General features: G+C 41.0%; 1 protein-coding gene across 5 annotated transcripts in view; it reads right to left on the bottom strand.

Annotated features, from left to right (window-relative positions):
• Positions 1-14585: 14585 nt before the first annotated feature.
• Positions 14586-17886, bottom strand: part of LOC121630508 (zinc finger protein 646-like) — a 38680-nt gene continuing 35379 nt past the window's right edge. For all 5 annotated transcript variants that reach the window (XM_041970854.1, XM_041970828.1, XM_041970846.1 and 2 more), the window contains one exon: positions 14586-17795. In XM_041970854.1, coding sequence (XP_041826788.1) covers positions 17628-17795 — 168 coding nt within the window. In that variant the 3' untranslated portion in view covers positions 14586-17627. The remainder of the gene's footprint in view (positions 17796-17886) is intronic.

Below are 17886 nucleotides of genomic sequence, written 5' to 3'. Positions count from 1 at the left end.
TTATTCCATGTTCTATACATGTATACAGTTTGTTATTCTATGTTCTACACATGTTCACCTCCTTTGTTAGTCTATGTTCTCCATCTGACTTATGTTTTTGTTTAATTCTATTTTCAACTTGTGTTCTGTTACTATTATTTTATGTTCCCCACCTGTAGTCTAATCCTGTGTTATTCTATGTTCTATGCATGTATACAGTTTGTTATTCTATGTTATATACATGTATACAGTGTGTTATTCTATGTTCTCCATCTGACTTATGTTTTTGTTTAATTCTATTTTCAACTTGTGTTCTGTTACCATTATTTTATGTTCCCCACCTGTAGTCTAATCCTGTGTTATTCTATATTCTATGCATGTATACAGTTTGTTATTCTATGTTCTATACATGTATACAGTTTGTTATTCTATGTTCTATACATGTATACAGTTTGTTATTCTATGTTCTCCATCTGTGTTATGTTTTGTGTAATTCTATTTTCAACTTGTGTTTTGTTACTATTATTCTATGTCCTCCACCTGGATTCAGTCCCTATTATTCTATGTTCTCCACCTGGATTCAGTCTCTGTTATTCTATGTTCTCCACCTGGATTCAGTCTCTATTATTCTATGTTCTCCATCTGTGTTCACTTCCTGTGTTATTCTATGTTCTCCACCTGGATTCAGTCTCTATTATTCTATGTTCTCCATCTGTGTTCACTTCCTGTGTTATTCTATGTTCTCCACCCATTTTTAGTTCCTGTGTTATTCTATGTTCTCCACCCATTTTTAGTTCCTGGTATTCTATGTTCTCCACCTGTGTTCAGTCCCTGTGTTATTCTATGTTCTCCATCTGTGTTATGTTATGTGTAATTCTACTTTCATCTTGTGTTCTATTACTATCATTCTATGTTCTCCACCTGTATTGCATTCCTGTGTTATTCTATGTTCTCCACCTGTGTTCAGTTTTTGTTTAATTCTATTTTCAACTTGTGTTCTGTTTCTATTATTCCATGTCCTCCACATGGGTTCAGTCACTATTATTCTATGTTGTCCACCTGGATTCAGTCTCTATTATTCTATGTTGTCCACCTGGATTCAGTCTCTATTATTCTATGTTGTCCACCTGGATTCAGTCTCTATTATTCTATGTTGTCCACCTGGATTCAGTCTCTATTATTCTATGTTGTCCACCTGGATTCAGTCTCTATTATTCTATGTTGTCCACATGGGTTCAGTCACTATTATTCTATGTTGTCCACCTGGATTCAGTCTCTATTATTCTATGTTGTCCACCTGGATTCAGTCTCTATTATTCTATGTTCTCCACCTGTGTTCAGTTTTTGTTTAATTCTATTTTCAACTGTTCTGTTACTATTACTCCATGTTCTCCAACTGGGTTCAGTCTCTATTATTCTATGTTGTCCACCTGGTTTCAGTCTCTATTATTCTATGTTCTCCACCTGGATTCAGTCCCCATTTTTCTATGTTCTCCATCTGTATTCACTCCCTGTATTAGTCTATGTTGTCCACCCATTTTTAGTTCCTGTGTTATTCGATGTTCTCCACCTGTGTTATGTTATGTGTAATTCTATGTTCAACTAGTGTTCAATTAGTATCATTTTATGTTCTCCACCTGTATTGAATTCCTGTGTTATTCTATGTTCTCCACCTGTGTTCAGTTTTTGTTTAATTCTATTTTCAACTTGTATTCTGTTACTCCATGTTCTCCACCTTGGTTCAGTCCCTATTATTCTATGTTGTCCACCTGTGTTCACTTCCTGTGTTATTCTATGTTCCTCACCTATGTTATGTTTCTGTGCTGTTCTATGTTCTCCACTTGTTTTCTCTTCCTATGCTCTGCTTGTGTATTTTCTTCCTCCCTCTTAAGGTAATGAGTGAATGGACAGGTAATGATCTACTATTAGCTTCCTCTCAGAGGTGTAAGATGTTTCCAACAAAACCCTAAATGTAGGAGAACCAACCTCCCCTTTGTTATAGAAAATCTACTCTAATCAGCTATTTCAGAAAATAACAAAGAATTTTTCATCAAATTATACATCAGTACAAAAAAAAAAAAAAAAACACAACAGAATGTAACGATTTGCAGATCTCATCAGCCACATTTTCTTCCCAGTAGAAGATCAACAACACATCGGATGTTTTACCATGTGATGGAAAATATGAGCTGATAGTGAATCTGATGCAGCAACATGTCTGGAAAAAGTTGGAACAGGGTGATGTTCAGCATGGTGTAAAAAGCATTGATGGAGCTTCACAGATGTGGAAGCTGCCCACGCCATAGGCACTAATGCAGCGCCATCCCATCAGAGATGCAGCTTTTCACCTGTCCACTGATAACAAGCTGGATGCTCCCTCTCCTCTTTAGTCTGCAGGACACGCCGTCCATGCTTTCCACAAACTAGTTCACATCTTCATCCAGGTTTCCTCTTTGCTTCAGACCATTTTAAATGAGCTTTGGTCCAGAGAAGATGGCACTGGTTCTGGATCCTGTTCACATCTGGCTTCTTCTCTGCATGATGGAGCTTTAACCTGCATTTGTGGGTTTCAGGGTGAACTGTGTTCACAGACAGTGGTTTCTGGAAGTCTTCCTGAGTCCATGCAGTGGTTTCCAGTAGAGAATCATGTCTGCTTTTAATGCAGAAGATCACCAGCATCCAGCCTTGTCCCATGCATACAGAGATTCCTCCTGATTCTCTGAATCTTCTGGTGATATTCTACACTGTAGATGGTGGATCTTCAAAGTTTGAGGAACATTTTCTCAAATTGTTCCACAGTTTCCAGTTTGTCTCAGATTGGCAAACTTCTGTCCATCTTTCCATCTGAGAGACTCTGCCTCTCTGAAGTGCTCCTTTTATACCCAGTCATGTTACTGACCTGTTGCCAGTTAACCTGATTAGTCATCCAATGCTCCTCCAGGTGTTTCTGGTTTGTACCAGTTACTTTTCCAGCCTTTTGTTGCTCCTATTCCAACTTTTTCCAGACGTGTAGCTGCATCAGATTCACTATCAGCTCATATTTTCATCACATGGTGAAAAGTCTCAGCTAATCATCTAATGTGATGTTGATCTTCTACTGGGAATAAAAGATGGTCAAATAAGAGTTATAAATCATTACATTCTGGTTTTATTTACATTTTACTGCCTCTTGCTGTATCCCTGATTGCTGTATTTTCATGGAAACACTTGCCTCATCTGTTCATTTTTAATGTAGGAAAAGATGGAAAATGATTTTTTAAACTGGTTCCATCTGCGGTTTGGTAAAGCATCAGAAAGGTTTGCAGCTCCCCAGAAGATTTCCAGGTTCAACTCAAGTCCCAAAGTTCCCACTGGATATGGAATTTTATGTCTGGAAGGAGACAAAGAGCTGTGTTAAGAAATTTTCTAATGTCTGATTATTATTACTTATTTTTACACACCACCATGCAGAGCAACCCGTTGTTTAGATTTGTCTCCATGGTCAGGTGGAAAAGTGTCAGATGAACTAAGGATGTCCTGTAGAACAAATTCCTGTCAGAAAGAAAAGACGTGGTTGAGAGGGTTGTCCTCATATTTCTGGTCTTACTGTGAAGCTTCTGGACTTTTTCCACATCTGAAGGAGATTTTTAATCATGACTGAGGACAACAGAGCTGTCCAGCATGTCCATCTGCAGTCTGAAAGTCCAACATTTTCATCCGTCCACAGCAGGGGACGTCCAGCTGCCGCAGGACTGCTGAGATCCACCATCAGCGCTGCAGACAGACCGGTTCTGATTCCTCTTCTTCTTCAGGCTTGTGTCTTCCTCTTAGAGCTCTTCTACACGCCGAGCTCAGACTTAGATTTCTGCCTCTATCCTGAAAATCCTGCTGTTTGACCCGATTGACAGTAAACATGTAAGCATGTCCTGTGTTTACCGGCTCATTGTTTAAAGGAATGTGTAAAAACAATGGATTAGACCAATCAGGTGACGAAGCTGCTTCAGTTTCACCACCTGATTAAGACTTTAACTGGATTTTTAAACTCATTATCAGCGCCTTAAATGTCTATTTTTGGAAACTGAGTAAGGATGAAATGAAAGTTTAAACTTCGGCTAAAGTCCTAAAATCGGGATTTAGAAAATAATCATGACTAAAAACCACAGGAAGACGCATGTGAGCATCATTATTTTAATTCTAATAATTCTAATTCTGATTTATACCTGCACAGCGAGCAAATGTGGGACTAAAACCTGTCAGCGAATCAGTCATATTTTAGATTTGTCTTCATTAAAAACAACTTGTGAACAAGCATGCAAACAGCATCAGAGAGAAAATAAGAAAATTCAGATTGGAGCAATGAGCTCAGCTCATCATTTCATCTCATGGAGCCTATAAACAGTCTGGTCTTTCCTGTTTAAATGATCAGAAAAACACCTAACGGGACATTTCTGGAGTTAATAATCAGGTTTGTCCTCATGTTTTTGCATTTAGAGAACTCAGAGAACGGATTCTGCGTCTGCCTGAAGAAACTGTAATAAAACACAGAAATGTTTGTTTTTTCTGTCAAACAGAGGATAACATCATGCTAATAGATGTCATTCAGCAGCTAAATCATTTCCTAACATTAATGTTTGATCAAAAGACACTCTCAGTCTGGTTTTGTGGACATTTTGGGTCTAAACTTTGAGCAACAAAAATAAACATCATTGTTTTTTTTATTGTCTTTTAGTAGCTGAATATTCTGTTGTTTCTTTCTTATGAGGACCGATCGATATGTAGGTTTAAAGTTTTAAAGAAAATCTACTGAAGGAAAATAACCTGAAGTAGACTTTAGTTTTTATGCAGAAAAGAAACTTTTTCCACTAGTTTTTCCTGCTTTTCAACAAGTTATTTTCTAGATGAGCAGTTTGTTGTTGGACAGCATCTTAACAGGTGAGAAAACTCGGCCTCTCCTATCCACAAATTAAATGACTTATGAGTTGATAATAATGAATAATTATCAATTAAATTAATTATTTTATCACTTAGAAACTCAAAAACAGAAAATTACAGATATTTCTTTCTGTACAAAATCCTGCAAGCAGAAACAGTTTTTATGTTTTTATATGAAATTGTCTTTCAAGACAATTTCAGCATCTTTACCTCCAAATACTTGTTTGCATGTGAAATAAATATAAAATCTCTTCTGTGACGTTTCCATCTTCAAACAAACTCAAATTTTCTGCAGGAATGTAGATTACTCTGTTTTCACGTGTTTTCTTCATCTGCAGCCTCATTTTCAAACATGTTTTCCAAAGAAACAAACTGAGGAGGAATTAACATGGAAACAGGGTGAGTTCATGCTTTTGGATTGAAACACTTTCCTTCACATCCAACAAAGCAAATAAAGTCTTTGTTAAAAAATATTCTGGATCTCTGCTAAATAAACCATCACTCTGTGAAGCTTTCAGCAGAAACGTCAACATGACATCAGCATCTTTTTACACGTTTCACATCATAAATAACAAAAACTCGGAATTTCCTTTAAGTTCACACTAACAAAAATGGAGGAAAATGTTTCTTTGCATCTTTTCCCTTTAAACAACAATAATAATAATATAATAATAATAATAAATGTTTTTTTCTAGACAAATGTTTAGAAAAATTAATGTTAACATCAGATAAATGATGCAAACTTGGGATTAGTTTTGGTTTCATGTTTAGTAGAGATGCTGGATAATTTCCACAGATTAAAATTTTCTTTACAAACAGCAGATCCAGCAGTTGCAGCTGTGACTAAATATCTTCCATAAGTTATTTCTGAAATAATGTAACAAGAAAATTGTGGGATTTTTATTCTTATTGCTGTTTCTCAGCAGCTAATTTCAGCAGGTACGTTTTTTTTTTTAACTCTGAATCTTTTATTTGTCAGTGAAACTAGATAATTTTAAGTGTTTTGACGTCAGGCCTGAAGGAGGTCAGATTAAACTCCTGTTAGAGCAGAAACTGTTTTAATAACATCTGTCATTTTAATAAGGCTGATCTGTGATCAGAGCTGTCTGAAATATTTACCTGGTTGTGGAGGAATAAAAAGCTCTGATTTCTTCAGAAAATGTGGGTGAATTTCATGTTTTTGAAAACGTGAATAATCAAATGATCAAATTTTACAGATTCAGTCTTTTCTAAACCAAATAACTTGTGGAGTTAATGTGAAAGAAAACCCGAGATTCTCCTGAACAAATTAACTGAATCAGGAAAGAAGCAGAAAATGAGGAAAAACTAAATGAAATCGGGAAAATTAAATGTGTGATTTGAGCTAGACGGAGCCGCAGAATTTCCTCCTTTCGTGGATATGGAAGTTTTAAGCTGTGGATTCCAATCAAACTGCGTGCTTTCGTTCCCAGCTGTTTGGGACCAGGATCCGGTCTAAAAGAGTCTGAACCAGGAGCGAATCGGACTCACCGACCACGAACTCGGTCAAATACCAGTCCGGTATCCTCGTGAGGCGGACGACAGAAAGAAAGCGGAGCTGGTTGCTTTGTGTTCCTGCACAAAATGGAGCGAGACAGAAGGAAAAAGAGGGGGAGGAGAAAGAGAAGAAGGGGAGGGAACCTCTCCTGCACGAGCTTCACAAACATGCAGAGATGAACGGATAAAAGGACCCGTCTAATTCCTGCACAATGGGCTTTACAGACAATATTAGAAATGGGAAATGTGTTTTTATGGAAACGTAAGCACAAACAAACAAACAAACTAATTCACGAAAATGTTCTGCGATCTAATTAGATAGGGACAAATTATTTCGCATAAATAAAGTGCTGAATCTGCAGGAACAAACAAGAACTTGTAAACTTTTCTGATTCATCTAAAATATTTCCGCTTATTTAGTTTATTTATAGTTTGTGATTAAACTCTTTAGACTTTATTTTTTAAGTGGAACAACAAACCTCAGAAGCTGGTGTTTTCAGCCAGTGGCTGTGCAGAGTATCCGGGCTTGGGCTCTCCTCCTGGCCGGACCGCCACCGCCACCGAGCGGCCGACACGGAGCGCTGCAGCCGGGCCTCGGCTCTGGCTCCGCGGTAAGGCCGCGGCCTTCCTGCAGCGGCTCCGGTGAGGCCTCCCGGGCTGAAACAGAGAAACGGTAGGACTGAACATGAACTTTCATTTGTATTTAATCCCTTCATGCAGAAACCTGATTCTGTTTATTTCTGTTTGAACCATTTTTATTCATTTTCGTCAACAAACATCGACCTGCGGATCAAATCGGAGTTAATCTGACTTAAAGACATATTTTCATGCAGACGTTAACAAAAACAAATATTTGTTTTGTGGGTTTTTTTTTTTTTTTTATTGTGTTGCCACAGAAACTGCACAGTTTCTTGCATAAAGACGCTTCCGGTTGTTTGACTGAAATGACGCAGTTTCTGCGGAATTCCGCTGTCAGCGCAGCTTCGCACTTATTAACCGTCACCGCTAATTAACGGTGTTTCTCCCGCTGTGTGACTTAACGAAACCCCGGGTCTGTTAAAACCCAGAAACAGGTCCAAGAGGCCCATGAACGCCCAATGAAAAGAGAGAGAGAGAGAGAGAAAGTCCGTCCATCGAAAAGTGAAACGATTTTTTCTCCAGAACCGCAGCCCGTCCGGAACCGAGGCCCCGCCCATCTTCACCAAGAAATTAATTCAGCCTGATTCACATCGGAGGCGCGCGCGGGTAACCACCTAACGGCAGGTAAGCTGCCGGACAAAGTCGCGCGGACCCGACACCGAGTTTCTTCAGAGAACAATTATTGAGCGCGTTCTCGTCGCGTGCACGTTGTTTACTGGGAGAACTGGTTAAACTGGGACGGAATGGAGCCACCGATCAGTAATAATAAACATTATTATTATTATTAATGTTTTAAACAACTGGAATTTATTATAAAAGTGAAAAAAATTCTGAATAAAATAATCTCCACCATTTAGACTGGACCCAGGAGGTTCTGCTCTAAACCCATCACAACTGGGTCATTAAAAAATCTTATGGTTCAAAGATTCACACAAATACAAAATCATATTTATTTTATTTATTTTTTGTTCTTGTATGTGTATGACGAACCCACAATAAGCAGAGCGAGGTTGGAGCTTCATTATCCTGCAGGAGTCTTCCTCTTTAACATTCGATCTGGAGCAGCAGGAAGTCCAGCATGGTGGCGGCAGAATGATGGTATGGCTGCTGTGTTGTGCTGAACAAATTTGCTTTGCCATAAGGAGCTTTATGGGTATAATCTTGTATATAGTCTTATTTTTTAATTTCTTTATTTGTTTAAATGTATTATTTTATTTTATTTTATTTTATTTATTTGGTAATATGGAATTTGTGTAATCTTGCTGGACCTGACTGGAGGAGACAGTAAAAAAGGAGAGTGATAAATAGAAGTAAAAAGGAAAGTAGAAAATAGGAAGAAGAGACAAAGATCCAGTAGGTAGAAGCAACGAGCTTCAGTCCAACCTAACACCAGACAACCAGCTGCTACACCTGTACAGAAACACAACAGAGAATTTCCTACAGCTTTTAGGCAAGGCAGTTTATTTGTACAGCACATTTCATGTACAGGAAAACTCAAAGTGCTTTACATAAAACAAAAGAATTACAGATGTTAGGAAATAGTAAAAGGCAGCAACACATAGCAAGAATCACAATAAAGTCATAAATTACATTAAAATGATTAAAATCAAGATAAGTTAAAAAAAGCTAACGTGCAGATTTCATGCATAGGCGCATGAGAAAAGAAATGTTTTAACCTGGATTTAAAAATGTCTACATTTGGTGAAAGTTTAATCTCCACTGGCAGTTTGTTCCACTTGTTTGCAGCATAACAGCTAAATGCTGCTTCTTCATGTTTAGTCTGGACTCTGGTCTGGACTCTGGTCTGGACTAGTTGACCAGAGGCTTTGGATCTAAGAGCTCTGCTAGGTTTATATTCTCTGAACACATCACAGATGTATTCTGGGCCTAAACCGTTCTGGGATGTAAACCATCAGCAGGGGTTTAAAATCTAGTCTGTGACTGACTGGAAACTAGTGTAAAGATTTTAAAACTGGTGTGATGTGTTCAGATCTCTTAGTCCTGGTTAAAACTCCAGCAGCATAATTTTGGATGAGCTGCAGATGTTTAATGCTCTTTTTAGGAAGTCCTGTTAAAAGACCATTACAGTAATCAAGCCTACTGGAGATGAATGCATGGATGAGTTTCTCTTGGTCTTTCTGGGAGACTAAACTTTTAATTTTAGTAAATCAGTATGTTTCTGAGCTGGTAAAAAGCTTCTTAGTGAAGCTTTGATGTGGCTGCTGAAAGTCAGGTCTGAGTCTATCAACACTCCCAGGTTACCAACGTGGTCTGTGATTTTAAGAGCCCGAGTCTCCAAGTGTTTACCAATGCTGACCGTCTTCTCTTTGCTACCAAACACATTAATCTCAGTTTTGTCCTCATTTAATTGTAGAAAATTCTCCTTCATCCAGGTGTTTTTTTTTGCTCCAGACACTGACACAATAAATTGGTTGGGCTGCACTCATCTGGTTACAGAGACACATAAAGCTGTGTATCATCAGCATAACTTTGATAATTAATGCTATGCTTTGGACGGGTTGTACTGGAAATCATTTCGTTGTACCTGTGTCCTGCACTGTGTATATTGACAAATAAATCTCTTGAATGTATAGTTCTGTAATATTTGACCCAAAGGGAGCATATACAAGTTGAACAGAAGAGGTCCAAGAACTGACCCCTGGGGGACTCCACAAGTCATGGCCACTCGCTCGGATTCATAGTTGCCGATCGTAACAAAATAACTCCGGCCTTCTAAATAGGACCTGAACCAGTTAAGGACCGCTCCAGAAAGTCCAACCCAGTTTTCCAGCCTGTGCAACAGGATTCTGTGATCTACAGTATCAAACGCAGCACTGAGATCCAACAGAACCAGGACTGATACTAGACCAGAATCAGTATTCAACCTAATGTCATTTAACACTTTGACCAGAGCTGTTTCAGGGCTGTGATGAGGACGGAAGCCGGACTGAAATTTATCAAGATTTCCACTTTCATTTAAAAAGTCATGAAGCTGGGGAAATACAACTTTCTCAATAATCTTGGAAATAAAAGAGGTTAGAGACAGGTCTATAGTTGTTCATTATAGAGGCGTCTAGAGTCCTTTTCTTTAGGAGGCTTAATAGCAGCTATCTTTAGTGACTTGGGAAAAATGCCTGATGCCAGTGAGCTGTTAACTATCAGTAGGAGATCACTTTCTACTGAGGTAAAAACTGTTTTTAAAAAGTTGGATGGTATCATGTCCAGAGTGCATGTTGTTGATTTCAAATGCCAAATGATTTCTTTTAGCGTTTTTAAATCGACCATATTAAATCGTGACACAACATCAGAATTATTTCCGGGTTTTAGACACAGACTAATTTTCTTGTTTGACTGTGTGGAAATAATATTTTGCCAAATAGTTTTTATTTTTTGGCTAAAAAAGTTTGCAAATTGGTTGCATTTCTCAGTGGAAAGGAGCTCTGGGCTTATCTGTATAGGAGGATTAGTAAGTTTTTCAATCATAGCAAACAGAGAATTGTTGACGTTCTTGTTAATCATTTCAGATAAATGCAGCTCTCTGGCCTTGCACAGCTCATTGTTATAGTTACGTAGGCTTTGTTTGTACAGCTCATAGTGAATTTGAAGTTTATTTTTCCACCATTTCCGCTCAGTTTTTCTGCTTTCTCTTTTTAGGCTGGTAACCACAGTGGTGTTTCTCCATGGTGTTTTCTGTTTGCTCAAGTTGCTCTTGATTCTTATCGGTGCAACAGCATCCATTATATTCAAGACTTTCAGATTGAAATGATCCAGGAGTCCATCAACTGACTCTGCGCTGGTTGTTGGTAACATAGCTATGGCCTCCACAAACTTAGCACCTGTTCTTTCATTAATGTACCTCTTCCTAACCGAGGAGCAGGTTGGTTGGACATTTTGAATGATCAGTAAATCAAACAAAGTACAAAAATGGTCAGAAATGGCCAAGTCAGTGACCACAACAGAAGAAATATCAACACCCTGAAATAACCAGGTCCAGAATGTGACCTCGAATGTGGGTCAGTTCTTTTACATGTTGCCATAAACCAAACATGTCCAATATGGAAGAAAATTCCTTCACATTACCATCCGTCATGTTATCTATGTGAATGTTAAAATCCCCAGTTAAGATGAAATGGTTAAAATCAGTAGAGATAACCGACAATAATTCAGAAAATTCATCAATAAAATTTACACAGTGTCCTGGACGTCTGTAGATGATTAGAAATAGGATTTTAGGAATGCCTTTTAAAATAAAACTAAGATATTTAAAAAAGTAAAATCAGCAAATGAAATCTCTTTACACTGGAATGAATCTTTAAATAAGGCAGCTTCTCCTCCCCCTTTCCTTCCGTTTCCACATTTATTCATAAAACTAAAATGAGAGGGTGCTGTTTCATTAAGAACTGTAGCACTTGTGTCTTCTGTTAACCATGTTTCTGTCAGAAAAAGAAAATCTAAACTGTGAGAAATGATGAAGTCATTAACTAACAGTGACTTCTTGGACAGAGATCTAACATTTAGTACAGCTAGCTTTATGAAGTTTACACTGGTCTCTGTTGTATTCTGAGTTATACAAGGTACAGTTAACAGATTAGATCGATTCACCCCACAAGCCGACCGTGTTCAATTCCTTATTTTACTAACACAGGAATCCTACTGGGTCCAGGCTTGATCTCCGAACAGCTGTCAGTAGTAGCAAAACTACAGCAGGACCCTGAACGCATCATGGCATGTTATCTTTGTTGTGAATTCTGCTGCTGCTCTGTGACCCTCCAGCACCTCCTTCCGTGTCCTGCTCTGCCAGGACAGATGATCTAAGAGGAGGATGAGGAGGATGAGGAGGGGGAGCCCTGTATTTCTTGGTAGATGGTGGTTGCTGGGGTTCAGACCGGGATAGAGACATCCTTTGAAGACCTTGGGTGATGTGGAGAAGAGGGTCTGGTGAGGGGGGAGAGCTGGGAGTTGATATGCTTCTCTGCTGTGTCCTTCGCTCTTATCTGTACATCATGTTTGGGTTTGCCGTCCCAACAACATGACGCAAGTGTGCACCAAGTAATCTGCATCCAGTTAGATTTGGATGCACACCATCAGGTCTGAATCGCTCTTTACAGTTCCAAAAGATATTGAAGTTATCAATGAACTTTATCCCATGGGTGATACATGCGTTTAATAACCATGTGTTCAGGCCAAGAAGTCTACTGAAAAGTTCAATTCCTTTACCCGCTGTAGGAATGGGTCCTGAAATGTAAACATGGTGCTCCAAACTGACACAGTCTCTCCAACAGCAGAGAAAAGTCTTCCTTCAGGATCTCGGAGCCAGTTTTCCTCCTCAGAATATCAAAAGACCCTGTGTGGACAATAATCTTCATACCATCTGGACAGAATGGTCTGCAAGATCTCTGTCAGTTCCCTGACTGATGTATCAAAAAGTGTTAGATTTTCCATTTTTGCCATCCTGACATGCTGTTATAGAGTCCCCAATCAGAATTATGTTTATTTCTTTTTGTGTGGAGGTGCCGATAGCTTCTCTAGTCCTCCTGGTTGTGGAATTTTGGCCCCTGTTCCTGTTTTGGTTAGCCCTGGGCTGAGTTTTAGGGCTATTTCTTGAGTTTTTACTGATCCTAGCATTACAATCATAATCACTCATTTTAATATGAGTTAGCACGTCATATTTATTATGCAGTGAGACTTCAGGTGGTGGAGTGAGTGCTGGAGCTTTAAATTTCCTGCTGGATTTACCTCTGCGACGAACAACATCAGACCAGGTTCTGGCGTTGATGACTTTGCTCTGGTTTTACAGGTGAACTAAACTGACAATCATCAAAGCATCTCTTAGTGTATAAACCCACTGGACACCTCAGTGACTGTCAGCCTGCAGAGGATGAGGAGTGATCAGAGATGAGTGTGATCCTGCAAATGTGACCACGGCTATACGGAGGCTAGAGGCAGACTAGGGCGGAACATTTTTCTGAAATTGTTCCACAGATTTAGATCCAGTTTGTCTCAGATTGGTGAAACTCTGTCCATCTTTCCATCTAAGAGACTCTGCCTCTCTGAAATGCTCCTTTTATACCCAGTCATGTTACTGACCTGTTGCCAGGTAACCTGATTAATCATCTAATGCTCCTCCAGGTGTTTCTGGTTTGTACCAGGTACTTTTCCAGCCTTTTGTTGCTCCTGTTCCAACTTTTTCCAGACGTGTTGCTGCATCAGATTCACTATCAGCTCATATTTTCATCACATAGTAACACATCCAGAGCACATTTCAGACCTTTGTTCAAAGATCCTGCAGTTTTCTAAAGGAAAACAGATGTAGAAAATAATGGGATGCAAGGGGTTTCCATTTGTTTTTCACTAACAGGCCTTTCAGTTCTTTAAACTTAGTGATTGTTGATGTTACGTGGTGTAATAATTTAGTGCACAAACGTAAATGTATTGAAATTCAATGTAAACAACAGGATAAATATTACATAATTTTAAAAAGGGTTTATTTACTTATTTATAAATTCTGTGGTGTAAAAACAGTTAATATCTCCTGTACTTTTGTTCCTAATAAAAGGGATAATTGCAATAAATAATAAAACTCAGTCCCTCTGATGGATTCTGAGGCTGTGAAATGGCACCAGCAGGAATTCTACACCTGGTCCACACCTTTGCCCAAAGCGCATTAGAAGACCAATGAGCTGCACTGTGGGCCCAGAAAGAAAAACCTAGAACACCTGGGGCAACCACATATCGGGTCCAGGTTTTCAGCATCTCTGTCTAGATAGACACCTGCCTCCTACAAAAAGACAACAGCGTCACCACCTGCTGAGGAAACTGAACTTTTATCAGCTAAAACATTTTAACTCACTGATTCCACTCTTATTGATGACATTACATCCCAGTTACTCTCCTGTAACCAGTAAAACAACCAGCCCACCTCAGTCTGACTGGCCTCTACAGACCAGATGGCGGTGGGCCAGAACAACAACCTGCCACGAGATGCTGCTGCAATCTCAGCTGCAGGACGTGCAGCGCAACATATTAAACAGGTCGTAGAAAAGGTGAAGGTGGCCAAGACAAAGCTTTGGAAACGGCCATGAGTCCTGATTTTAATCTGCCCCAGAAATTAAAACATTTACTGGAATTTGTCAACAGAACCAGTTAGATATCCAGTCAGCTGGTTGTTGGACACACCTTTTCACCTGTCCACTGATAACAAGCTGGACGCTGCCTCTCCTCTTTAGTCTGCAAGACACGCCGTTCACGTTTTCCAGAAACTAGTTCACATCTTCATCCAGGTTTCCACTTTACCTCAAACCATTTTAAATGAGCTTTGATCCAGAGAAGATGGAAGAAGCTGGTTCTGGATCCTGGTCACTTATATTCACATTTGTGGGTTTCAGGGTGAATTCGGCATAACAGCATGCAATCTGACCATGATGTCGAATTTATCAAAGATTAATTCTGTCAAAAACCCACCAAAATCTTTCTTTCTGCCAGTAAAGACTTAGACTGGGATTACCGGGAACTCTTCCATATTATGAGAACTGAAGCACTGCTGGTGATAATAAAACATTTTTATTTGTATAGCACTTTTCTAAATACTCAAAGACACTTTACAAGGAGAGAAAAAGCAACGATGAAAACATGTCATGAATAAAAAATAGAAATAACTTTAAAAAGAGAAAAGACAGAAGAGTTGAAGGTATTTCCATTAAAACCATGTTAGAGAGCCTAACTACAAACTGGATCAATCAACAGTTATTCATCAGATCGACCATTTTACAAAATACTCTGAACTTCAGGTCAGTCGGGAAAACTCCGCGTTTATCCATCCTCGGAGCAGCGCACACAGCTGGGAATTCTTTTCTTTTTCACTTGGAAAAGCAACACTGTGGGCAGGGTGGAGTAGAGGTGGGTCAGGGTGGAGTAGAGGTGGGTCAGGGTGGAGTGGAGGTGGGTCAGGGTGGAGGTGAGTCAGGGTGGAGTGGAGGTGGGTCGGGGTGGAGTAGAGGTAGATCAGGGTGGAGCAGAGGTGGGTCAGGGTGGGGTAGAGGTGGACCAGGGTGGTGAAAAGGTGGGTCAGGGTGGAGTAGAGGTAGATCAGGGTGGAGTAGAGGTGGGTCAGGGTGGAGGTGGGTCAGGGTAGAGTAGAGGTGGACCAGGGTGGAGAAAAGGCGGGTCAGGGTGGAGTAGAGGTAGATCAGGGTGGTGTAGAGGTGGGTCAGGGTGGAGGTAAGTCAGGGTGGAGTGGAGGTGGATCAGGGTGGAGTAGAGGTGGGTCAGGGTGGAGTAGAGGTAGATCAGGGTGGAGTAGAGGTGGGTCAGGGTGGAGTAGAGGTGGACCAGGGTGGAGAAAAGGTGGGTCAGGGTGGAGAAAAGGTGGGTCAGAGTGGAGTAGAGGTGGGTCAGGGTGGAGAAAAGGTGGGTAATGGTGGAGTAGGGGTGGACCAGGGTGGAGAAAAGGTGGGTCAGAGAGGAGAGGAGGTGGGTCAGGGAGGCGAGGCGGTGGGTCAGGGTGGAGTGGATGTGGGTCAGGGAGGAGAGGAGGTGGACCAGGGTGGAGGTGGACCAGGGTGGAGCGAAATACGTTCTGAAGCCTCCAGGTGTTGCTGGGCTCAGTCCAGGTCCTCTCAAGCCCTGTAATCACCAGCAGGTCGGGTTTGGTTCGGTTAGGTCTGGTGCGGGTCGGGTTTGGTTCAGTGCGGAACGGGTTTGGTTCGGTTTGGTCTGGTGTGGGTCGGGTCGGGTCGGGTTTGGTTCAGTGCGGGACGGGTTTGGTTCGGTTTGGTCTGGTGTGGGTCGGGTCGGGTTTGGTTCGGTGCGGATCGGTATGCATTTTTTGGGGAATTTCCACATGTAAAAAACTGTGAAGGGTTCTATGTGACCTGAGCCGTCTTGTGCCAGTGATGTTGAAAGGTTTCGATGTTAGTGAGTCCCCACGGGTGGCGATTTGAGTGGGTCCCCAGGTAAAAAATGTAATTCTTTCTATTTCTTATATTGTAGTGTTAAACTCTTTGATGGTGGTTTAGTATGACATGGTTATAATTAATGGACACATTCATGCATACATATGAAATTAAAGAAATAATGAGTTTGCTTACTATGGAGTTCGTATCTGTAACTGTTGAAATTGAATCTGCGGTGACAAGCTAGCTGTTTTGGTAGTGGCTAAACTAGCATGTTGCAATACTGCGTGTACAAGATCACGTTGACACAGCGCTTGTCTGGCCTGCTGACATCAAAGCTTCTTTTGCTAGTTACTGTGATTTTAAACACAAGTTGTTCACAATGTGCCTTTTTTCATGGGAAAAATTAGGTGTGTCCCCGAGACGCATCAATAGTGAGTTTACTACGTCCTTTCAGATTTGAACGCGTCAGGTACGCGAGACACGTACCTACCTACAACATCACTGCTATTTTACAAATCCGGCCCTAAAGGGTGCAATCCTCTGATTGGTGGAAAAAATCGTCACTTCCTGTGTGACTCAGCAATAAGAACAAAGCAGAGCTTCATGTTTAAATAAATGCTGGCTTTATGCTGGATGTCCTCCATTCTTCTCCTTTAGTTTTGGCTCATCTATCGCTATCCGGCTGAAACATCATCTACCAGGTAAGGATATGGTTGCTGTGGAAACGCACCAGATATCAGGGTTTTCCAACCAAACCGTCGCGTACTGACCCAGACCTGCTGGTGGAAACAGGACTTTACAGAATCCCTGCTGGTCATGAAAGCGATGGTGATGATGGAGGTGATGAAGGTATAATGTAAAGCTCCACAGAGGGAGGGGCTGGCTGACAGAACCTGTCCCAAAGTGCTTCAGAGTGGAGAACACATGATGTAACAGTCTGTTGGGAACGTTAAGGATCTGGAATCTTCTCCATGGAATTCCCAGTCAGTGTAATAAAGTACAATAATCCACCAGTCAGGTCAGTGGTGAAGAGTGAATCTTCCTCTGGGTGTCGGGGTGATCCCGCTCTACTGTGGTTCTATATGAGGAAACGGATCGGCTGCCTCAGTGCCTGTTCGTGGACACGATGAACGGCGGTGGTCCTCGGACATGTGGGCGCTGACGGAACGCCACCTCCTTCCTGGCATCATCCACAACACTTCGAAGGAAAAATTAAGTTCGTTTCCTCTGGGAAAGTATGTTGGACCGAAGGAAGGATGCTTGGAGCTGAATCTGGAACACACACCTGATAAAAATATCCTTTTGTTTCATTTACTTTAATGAAAAGGGGGCGAGGGGAGGGGGTGGGGGACTATTCATAATGGGGGGGGTAGATATTTTCTTAACTAGCTCAGAAGTGAAGGATGGGGGTAAATTCTTAGTAAGAGGACAGTTGGGGCACAGACAGTTTAACTTATATCCAGGACATGTCAGAGATCATACATGAGGTCAAGGCATCACATTGTTTATCCTAACTACTCAGAAATCAATCAGCTAGTCTCCAAGGCGCGCTTCACCATCCTCACAACGTTCCAAAGGAGTGCTGACGGAGTCCACCAGTCCTCCGTCCTAGATGCTGGATCAGAGAGGGTGCTGAGGAGGGTGTGTGTGGGGGGTGGGAAGGGGGGGTGTATGTGGTTCCCAGGAGTCTCATTGATTGTAGAGGGAGCGCTGCTCCCAGGGCATGGCCTGGATGGTGCGTGGAACGGGGGAAGGCTTGAGCGATGGTGCTCCGTTCGGATGGAGGGAGTGGCCGATGGGGTTGATGGTGGTGAGGGGCCGCTGGGGGGCCAGGGAGAAAGTGTCCTGGTGCTTCGGCTAGAGAAAGGGAGACAAGGAAGGAAAGAGGATCAGAGAAGAAAAGATGGAACACACACACACAACAAAAAAAATCAAACTCTTTTAGACG

This window comes from Melanotaenia boesemani, chromosome 2 (assembly GCF_017639745.1).
Source record: "Melanotaenia boesemani isolate fMelBoe1 chromosome 2, fMelBoe1.pri, whole genome shotgun sequence".
Lineage (NCBI taxonomy): Eukaryota > Metazoa > Chordata > Actinopteri > Atheriniformes > Melanotaeniidae > Melanotaenia > Melanotaenia boesemani.
The sequence above is the reverse complement of the archived record's forward strand: the minus strand, read 5'-3'. Positions and strand labels throughout refer to the sequence as shown.